Source organism: Nicotiana tomentosiformis, chromosome 6 (assembly GCF_000390325.3).
Source record: "Nicotiana tomentosiformis chromosome 6, ASM39032v3, whole genome shotgun sequence".
Lineage (NCBI taxonomy): Eukaryota > Viridiplantae > Streptophyta > Magnoliopsida > Solanales > Solanaceae > Nicotiana > Nicotiana tomentosiformis.
Window position 1 is genome coordinate 23,349,428 of NC_090817.1, and position 10,037 is coordinate 23,359,464.

Consider the following 10,037-nt stretch of genomic DNA (forward strand, 5'->3'; position numbering starts at 1 on the left):
TCCATGTATTTGTTGATTTGATATTTTTTTGGAATTAAATTTATGATGAAATCCTTATCTGCAATAATTATTAAATAAGTTTAAAATGATGCATTAATTTATTTTTATTAAAAATTTGGATTAAAGAAGGCGTTGTCCTATGCTGATTTACCTTTCCATCTCTGTTGTTGTTTTTGAGGTTTTATATGCGTTGTGTGGAGCCTTGGGCTATTGTAACTACCCGGTCGGTCATTTTGAGTGTATTAGCCCCGATCCCCTATTTACTGCTTTCCCCGTACCTTTTTCTACTTATGTGACTTGACGGGAGGTTGTTGTTGTGGTTTCGGAGTGAATTGGGACACTTAATCCCTAAAATGGAATCTTAAGATCCGCATGCTACAATGTCGTGAACAATAGCATAACGCGTCACTGTTCATTACAAAAAGGCGATTTGAGCTTCGATGGACTCATAAGCAACTATGGTTGCTGCGTCCTCTCTCCAACATTTGGATGTGGGAGAGTTTACCAAACTAACGAATGAACAAATCCAAAACACAAATATCAAACAAGCATACGCTGCTCAGATTCAACCTACAAAATCTGCTGCTAAACTCAAAAAAACTGATTTGATTCCCATTAAAATTATTGATGGAGAACCAAAGATTGAGTTCAGTTTGGAAGAAGTTAACGACTTCTCCATCGAAGAAGGAGTGCATCAATCCGTCGTCGTCAAATTCTCGTATGGAAAACCAGAATTGCGTGAGCTTAGGCAGAACTTTTCGAGACAGTTTAACGTCCATGGTTGCTGCAATATTGGCCAACTCGAATATCGTCATCTGTTGGTGCGTTTTGATTTATATGACGATTCTTATCAAGATCGACAGGACATGTTAAAGCCAAAGGTGAGGAATTCTTCTTTCAGATATTTCCATGGACTATTAGATTCAATCCTAAGGAAGAAACTTCTAAGGCAGTTGTTTGGATATCATTTCCAGATTTGCCACCTAATTTCTTTGCGAAACAATCTCTGTTATCAATAGCATCAGCAGTTGGTAAGCCACTCGCTGTGGACAAAGCTACAAAAGATCATACAACACCGAGTGCCGCAAGAGTTAAGGTGTTACTTGATTTACTAGAGAAACATCCTAGTAAAGTGAAGTTAAAAATTGTGGATAAATAAACCGAGAAAGCTGTTGAATTTTATCGGCAGGTTGTGTTTGATAATCTACCAAAATATTTCTCTTTCTGTAAATATCAAGGGCATGAAGAACGAGTATGTCATGTGCTGCAGAGAAAGGTTACTACAACTGATGAGGCAATTGATACTGAAATGAATAGGTTTCATGAGATGAGCAATACAGAACAGTTCAAAGGTGATGCTAGACATATCTTGGATGCGAAAAAAGCAGGGTAAAATGATTTAGTGCAACGACCTGCTGCAGACAGTGTGACTGCTGCTACTTCAAAGGATCTTGGTCATTTGGTCGCAGTGAACATGGCAGTAGGAATGTTGGAAGCTAAGAATGTTGTTAACCAGAAGGAATCTCAAAGAACTACTGGAAAAGAAATAGTCCCAGTTAATCAAGGTGAAGGGAAGCAGGTGCAAGTGATAAATAAATTTGTAGTATTGCAGATTCAAGCTAATAATAATGCTAGTGTAGTGCAGAAGAATGAGGGAGATCATGAGGCTAATAATCAACTGGTAGTAGTAGAAGATGGTAATAATCGAACTCCTAGACCTAGTCCAGTTCTTACTGGGAAAATATTAAATCCAGCAGCTCCAACATTTAATCCTAGTTCTCCTAGGACTGGGGTGTCAAAGGAAGGTAAGAAAGGCAGTTCAGGTGTCAAAGCTAAGGATTGAGGGAATACAAGTACTATTGGAAGAATGAATGAGGAGCCTACAAGTATTGAATCTACTGCACAATAGGTAACAAGAGCCTTTGGAGGAAACAATGTTACAACTAATCAATTATGTCAAGAAATTCCATCACAATCATTGGACACAATGGCCATAGCTGAGCAGAAAAACTTGAATGAGCATCTAACTTTATTTGGTTGGTAAGTTGTGGTGTGATTAGGTAGAGGAAGATCAAGAGGAATATTAATTTGAAGATGACAATGAGGATGAGGGACAAATAGAAGAAGATGATCAAGGAGAAGATGAATATAGTGTCAATGGTAAGGTAAAGTCTAATGCTGATCGAATAGAGAATGCTACATCGATAGGTGAAGAACAGGTTCTGAGTCCTAAATAGAATCAGGGGTTACAAGCTATAGTAAGCTATACAAAGGCTATATCAAACCCTGCAGATCCTATTCATACAATGCCAGATCCAGGAGGTATAGGAGAAAAATAACAGCTTCATGTCAATGACATTACCAACCCAACAAATATTAGTAATGATAGGGTACATCAATCTATGAGTAGTACAAATAAAAGAGGAGAGGTAGGGCTCACAAGAAACTCAAGAACCAACACAAGGGTTAACACCCCAGTTGATATAATTAGTCAAGCTTCTAAAGGGAATTTTAGCAAAAATTTGATTCCTAAGCCTACCAAGAACCAAATGGTTCCACAGGAACGACAAGAGAATGGAGAGGAGGATCAAATAGGAAAATGCTAAGATTTAGATGCATAATCAACAATACAAAATTTCTTGAAGGTAGCAAGACAAGGTGACATCTCTCCTACGCAAATTAAAAGAGGGAAATCAGCTGGTAAGTGTAGAAAAAAGTAGTCTAAGGAAGCTCCTAGTGTGCAAGCACCTGGGGTTCAAACAAGAAGGACATTATCTAAATCCAATAATTAGTGATGAATGCTATGATTTGGAATATTAGATCGGTGAACACAAAGAGAGCTTTTGAAAGGCTTATAACAATGCATAGACAACATAATTTCCAGTTTATTGGCTTGATGGAACCGATGCAACAGAGTAGAAAACTAGATAGATATAGGAGGAGAATTGGCTTTGCTCAAGCTATTGTCAATACCTCAAACAAAATCTGGGTATTGTTTTATGTGAAATATGATGTTACAATCTTGATGGACATGGTGCAACCATTGACTGTGAAGTTAGTAGATACTGAGGATAATAAGGAATTTATTCTTACCCTCGTTTATGCTAAATGTGATGCAGTAGAATAAATAGAGCTTTGGGACTCCATGTACGCATTGGTAGTAGACATGACAATCCCTTGGCTCGTTGGTGGAGATTTTAATGTCATTTGGGATGAGGAGGAAAAATTTGGTGGACTGCCCGTTCATATAAATGAGGTTGATGAATTTAGGCATTGCGTGAACACATGCAATCTATTTGATTTGGGCTTCAAGGGGAGAATTTTTACATGGTGGAATGTGTGTGCTGAAGAGGATTGTATTTTTAAACGTTTGGACAAATGCTTAGCAAATATGGAGTTACAACAAATTTGGCCGGGGATGGAGATCATTCATCTGTCAAAAATTGGTTTAGATCTTAGTCCAATGCTGCTAAATTTCAATCCTAATACTGTTCCAGTCAAGAAAGCTTTCAGATTTTTAAATCTTTGGACCAAACATGACACTTTCCTGGACGTGGTGAAAGAAAACTGGACAACTGATTTTCATGCCAATCCTTTCATCTTGTTTAAATACAAGTTGAAGAAGCTGAAGAAGGACTTGTCAATTTGGAGCAAAGCCACGTATGGTGATATTTTCCAGCAGTTATCTAGCCTAGAGGAGGTGGTGAAGGTGCACGAGACACAATTTGAGATGAGTCCTACAATTCAGAATGGAGAGACTTCAAAGAGTTCAGGCAGAATTGTTCAATTTTGGAAGCAAAAATAAGGTATGTCTTGGTTTCAAGATGGAGATAGAAATACCAAGTTCTTTCATGTCCAAGTAAATGGAAGAAGAAAAAGGTTACAATTGAGAAGAATCCAAGCTAGTGATGGGAATTGGCTAGAGGAGAATGACGAAATGGCTACGGAAGCTGTGAGATTTTTTCAAGATCAATTTACTGAAGCTACTATCCCTAGTTCTTTTGGGATATTAGATCATATTCCTTATATGCTGAATAGTGAGCAGAATTGTGATTTAATGAGACAACCTACTTGTAAAGAAGTTAAATTGGCAGTGTTTGGATTAAATAGTGAGAGCGCTGGAGGGCCAGATGGTTTCAATGGAAAGTGTTTTCAATACTGCTGGGATATAATTGGAGAGGATGTGGTGGAAATGGTGAAAGCTTTCTTTAATGGACAAGATCTACCTAAGTTTGCGACTCACACAAATTTGGTTTTATTGCCAAAAATGAAAGAGGTTATTACATTTTCAGATATGAGACCTATTAGACTAAGAAATTTCGTCAACAAAATTTTCTCAAGGGTCATATATGAGAGGTTAGTGAACATACTTCCTACTCTTATCTCTGATGAACATGCATGCTTTGTGAAGGGTAGAAGCATTGTGGAGAATATTTTATTAACTCAAGAGATAATCACTGATATGCGACTGAGAACCAAGGCAGGGCCTAATGTGGTAATTAAATTAGACATAGTGAAGGCTTATGATCAATTATCTTGGCTATTTTTTACCAAGGTACTGAGGAAAATGGGCTTTTGTTAGAGATTCATAGGCATGGTTTTTGGCTTAGTATCTAACAATAGGTACTCAGTTCTTCTCAATGGCCAACCGTATGGTTTCTTTAAATCTACTAGAGGAGTTAAGCAAGGTGATCCATTGTCGCCTACTCTATTCATATTGGCAGTTGAGGCATTATCAAGGGGATTGAATGCACTTCACTTGAATTTATAATTTTGTGGCTATGGGTTACCAAAGTGGAGTCCTAAGATTAATCATCTATCATACGCAGATGATACCATCAATTTTTCTTCATCCGATGCCACCTCGCTTCACTTGAAGAAGTGGTGGCAAAGGTACAAAGGATCACTGGAATTGGTCGTCATGATTTCCCATTCATTGATCTTGGATGTCCTATTTTTTACACAAGAAGGAATATGGTTTTTTTATCAAGGACTCATTAATAAGGTACTCGATAAATTGCAATCTTGGAAAGGTAAGTTGTTGTCGATTGAAGGAAGGTCAGTTTTAATATCCCATGTTTTGTAAAGTATGCCAATACATTTTCTCTCAGCTGTCAATCCTCCTGCTTTCATGATCAATAAGATGCACAAATTATTTGCAAGGTTTGTTTTAGAGTTCTTCAGTAGATAGAAGAGCGAGACACTGGACATCTTGGGATAAACTATGCCTGCCATATGAGGAAGGGGGTGTAGGCTTTCGATCTCTACATGATGTGTCAAAAGCTCTTTTTTGTAAGTTATGGTGAAATATCAGGACTAAACCATCTTTATGGAGCTCTTTCATGTGTCAAAAGTATTATAAGAAGATGAACGCATTGGTGGTTCCTTGGAGACATGGATCACATGTTTGGAGGAAGATGTTAGAATTAAGGGATCTTGTTGAGCATCACATATTATATCAACCAAGAATGGGATCATCGCTTTTTTGGTTTGATAATTTGATAGAATTGGGAGCTCTCTATTTCGTTACACCTCCAGATTTCTTTTGTGACGAATCAATTCATAATATTTATGATGTGGGGTAGCAGGGGACATGGGATGAAGACAAAGTAAGACAAATATTGTCACATGATCTTGCCTCACATATTCTGGAAAATGTGAAACTTTCAGATTCAATTGATGTACTAGACAAACCAATATGGTCTCTTGAAACTCGAGGTGAATTTACAGTAAAATCTGCATGGGAATTTTTGAGGAGTAGAAGAGATACTGCCATCACATATAAGAATATGTGGGTGAAAGGGCTTTCATTTAAAATCTCATTCTTTATGTGGAAATTGTGAAGAGAAAAACTACCATTAGATGATCCTATTCTAAGGATGGGGTATTGTATGCCTTCATGATGTCGGTGTTGTGTGAATTCAGAGGAAGAAACAGTGGCACATGTATTTTTCAAATCATATGCAGCTAGGAAGGTGTGGTCATACTTCTTAGCTTTTGCAGGGATATCTTTTGAGGGATTAAATCTGCACCAAACAATTGTGAAATGCTGGACAGTAAAGGTGATTCCAAGGCTTCAACCAATATTTCAAGATCTACCTTGCATTATAGTTTGGGAGTTATGGAAGAGAAGAAATAACTACAAATATGGAGATGTGGTGTCTATTAACAGAGTTGTGTACCAAGTATCAACCACAATCGAGTCACTTGTCAAGGTGAGGAAGCCAGGTATTCGAAATGTGCCATATAGATGGCCAGACATTCTGCAAATGATGGAGAATTACACACCTAAACTGAAGGTGAATAAGTTATTGTGAGAGTTTCCAATGGAAAGATGGATAAAAATCAATACTGATGGGGCATCAAGGGGCAACCCAGACAGGAGTGCGATTGGTTATGTGCTAAGGGATGAACATGGAGATGTTATCTATGCGAGAGGCAAGGAAATTCAAGAAGTGAAAAACACAGTAGCGGAGGCAATGGCAATTCTTGAGGCCTTGGAGTACTGTATGCATAATGATTTATCTAATATTTGGCTCCAAACAGATTCTATGTTGCTCAAAAAGGTAATCGAAGGAATTTGGAAACTTCATTGGATTATTGATGAGCAGGTCGAGAAAATAAAGGAAATATCGGAGGTATGTACTGGTAGAGTGTCTCACATTTATAGGGAAGGGAAAAAATTGACAGATCATTTGGCAAATTACGCTTTGGATGTTCGATCTATTGAATGCCATGGATTTCACCATCTAGACACATATGGGAGGAGGATTGTGAATGATGACAAATTACAATGTCCATATTTGTATGTCAAGGTTTCAAGAATTTAGGAGGGAAGGAGTGCTATGGGGAAGGATAAGAGCAGGGATGTCATGATGGATCACCATTCTGAAATCTTTATAGAGGAGAGGGTGGTGATTTTGGTTTATGCTAACAATGTTTTCCTTTTTGTAGGAGACGATACTTTGTCCATGCCTTATCTTTTGGTGCAAGCTCATAGGGTGGTATTAACACTTAGTTTTCATTCCCTTGAAGGAGTACCAAAGATAAGCACAAGTATGGAAGCAAGGAGAAAATCGAGCTTTATATGTTCCAGCAGTGCCATGTTGAATCCAAAATTGGAAGGCCATATGCTAGGATCACACATACATAGCACTGCTCAAATCTATAAGGAGTCACAACTCAAAGGAAGGACACAATTGAAGATTAAACTCAGTAGAACACCTCCCAAAATAAGTACAGTTGAAGGCTCTGCACGCATAAGAAAGACACTGCCCAGATTTTTCTTTGCATCATTCACGAGAGGTATGTGTCTTTGGCAATTAAATTTGGGAAAAAATGAGGTGTTATGGCATATCAACTCCTCAAAGGTTCAGGAAATGAGGTATCTAGGTTTTCACTCAGATCAACAGTGGAAATCACACGCAAATCTCACTAAAATGTATTGGTTTAACTGTGTGCAATTCTGGTGCATGGTGGAAACTAGTAAGCATGCGTGTGGAAGTGATTGTTTGCGGATCAAAAATCCAAAAGATTCTAAGAATCAAATAGCACATACAGGAAAACAGGCAAAAATCATGGTAGAACACCTTGGTGCTGAAGGAGCACACACAGTCAATCTGCCAAGAAACTGTAGGGCAATAAGGTCAGGTACAGGTTTTTTGGATCATTTTACGGGTAAGATGGAGATACTAGGGAACAACTTTCAGATACACATGCTATTTGGGACTTTAGATGATGACAAACATGGTTGGAAAATATGGAATCAAACGACAAAAGCCATAAAAATTTGTTGACAAATGGGATGAACAACATGATCGTTCATAGATAGATAGTACTGCAGATTATATGTACGCATCAGTCCACATGTTCAACATTAATGGTGGGTATTTCTGTGCACTCTCATGAGCATATGGAACAATTAGGTCGAGAGTCATGGAGCTTCTTACAACATATGCACAATGAAGACACAATACTGCCCAGATTTTCAATATTATGGGCAAGCATGGAGAAGCTACCTTATTCTCAACCTTGGATGCAAATCACTTACATGGAAGATCATTTCGCAATTGTGATACTATCAGTGCATAAGGGAGTCTACACTACACGAGGAGTGATGGTCAATTTCTGGGCAATGCGGACAGAATATGGCCACTAGTGTAATAGGCTAGTTTTTAAAAAATTTACGCTTTTGTCTAGATCAAAATGTAATATCAGTTTTGGGTATCACATGCCCAAAATTGGTAATAGGATCTATGTACTAGACATATCTTATGGTTTTACTATTTGTAAGACAACATGCTACTTTTTGTTTGTTTTTTTTATTATATATATAAAAACTAGCCCTAGGCACCTCGCCTAGTGGATTTGCTAAAAAAAATAAAAGTCTTAGGATTTTGACTGTAGTTGGAACTGTGTGAAGACGACTCTGGAATGGAGTTTCTTTGATTTCATTAGCCCCTTTGGGTGATTTTTTACTTAGGAGCGTATCCGAAATGTGAATTGGAGGTCTGTAGCTAAATTAGGCTTGAAATGGCGAAAGTTGATTTTTTGGGAAGTTTGACCGATAGTGAACTTTTTGATATCGGGGTCGGATCCTGATTCTGGAAGTTGGAGTAGGTCCGTAATGTTGAATATGACTTGTGTGCGAAATTTGAGGTCAATCGGACGTGATTTTATAGGTTTCGGCATCAGTTGTGGAAGTTTGAAACTTTGAAGTTCATTCGGCTTGAATCAAGGTGTAATTCGTGTTTTTAGCATTGTTTGATGTGATTTAAAGGCTCGACTAAGTTTGTATGGTGATTTAGGACTTGTTGGTATATTTTGTTAAGGTCTCGGGGGCCTCGAGTGAGTTTCGTATGGTGATCAGATCATTTTTGCACTTGCAAGATTTACTGGTGCTGGGCTGGTTCTCGTGTAATCGCACCTGCGCAAGGCTGCCCGCAAGTGCGAGCAATATGGAGGAGAAGCAGATCTGGGTGGATTGGTCAGGGGTCGCAGGTGCATGGAAAAGGCTGCATAAGGGATGTCCGCATATGCGCAAGGCTGATCGCGGATGCGTAGTGAGACAGCAGAAGCGGATAGGATTCCGAAGGTGCACACTCGTAGGTGTGGCCCCTTCATCGCAGGTGCGGAGGCAGAGGGGAATAAGTGGTTTGTGCAGAAGCGCTCATTTTTTCGACAAGCGCACGCGCAAGTGCGAGCCTAGGCTCCGCAGGAGCGGAAATGCCTGAGCAGTGTTTAACACCGAAGAGCTTCGTAATTTTTCTCATTTTGGACTTTGCAAACTCTGTTTAGGGCGATATTCGAGAGCAATTTTGGGAGATTTCTTGAGGTAAGTCCCTTGTGCTTATTTTTTATCAATAAGCTTGCTTCCCCATTTATTTTCCCACCTAGTTAGGGTGTATTTAAGGTGGAAAATGGGAGTTGGAGGTTAGAGATTTGGTGAGTTGATTTGAGGAATGGAGTGGAGATTTGGTGTCGAATTTTGGTAATTTTGGTATTGGTGAACTCGTGGTAGAGTGGGTGTTCGTATTTTGTGACTTTTACCTAATTTCGAGACGTGGGCCCGGGTTGACGTTTTAGGACATATTTCAGAATTTTTGTTAAACTCTTGATTTTATTAATCAAATCAGTCTATTATAGTTGTATTTATGATATGTAATTGTTTTGGCTAGATTTGGCCATTCGGAGTCGGATATTCGTGAAAAAGACATTGTTACCGATTGATTGAGCTTGGTTCGAGGTAAGTGGCTTGCCTAACCTTGTGTGGGGGAAATCCCTTAGGATTTGGTACTATTGTGATATGTGAGCGCCGTGTACGTGAGGTGATGAGTACATACATGGGCAATTTATTGTAAAACCTAATTTATTTTACTGAGTAGCAACCTGTTTTTTCTTTAATTTGAGTTATACGGTTTAAATGAGTATTAGTGTGTTTTCATTCTTAATTGAGCTATTCTAATATGTGTAGTTATCATGTTTAGTCTAATATCGCATGTCTACGTGCATTAACTGGTTATTTGAACTCTGTGAAA

The 10,037-nt window shown here is 38.5% G+C and overlaps 2 protein-coding genes across 2 annotated transcripts; both read left to right on the forward strand.

Annotated features, from left to right (window-relative positions):
* Window positions 1–424: 424 nt before the first annotated feature.
* On the forward strand, window positions 425–8,372 carry LOC104103948 (uncharacterized). The gene is made up of 2 exons (XM_009611920.4): window positions 425–881; window positions 975–8,372. Exon 2 carries the CDS (start codon window positions 6,846–6,848, stop codon window positions 7,794–7,796), a length of 951 nt encoding a protein of 316 aa, XP_009610215.1. The 5' UTR covers window positions 425–881; window positions 975–6,845; the 3' UTR covers window positions 7,797–8,372.
* On the forward strand, window positions 3,167–3,805 carry LOC138893681 (uncharacterized). The gene has a single exon (XM_070178333.1). The coding sequence runs from the start codon at window positions 3,167–3,169 to the stop codon at window positions 3,803–3,805; it is 639 nt and encodes a 212-aa protein (XP_070034434.1).
* Window positions 8,373–10,037: the final 1,665 nt, after the last annotated feature.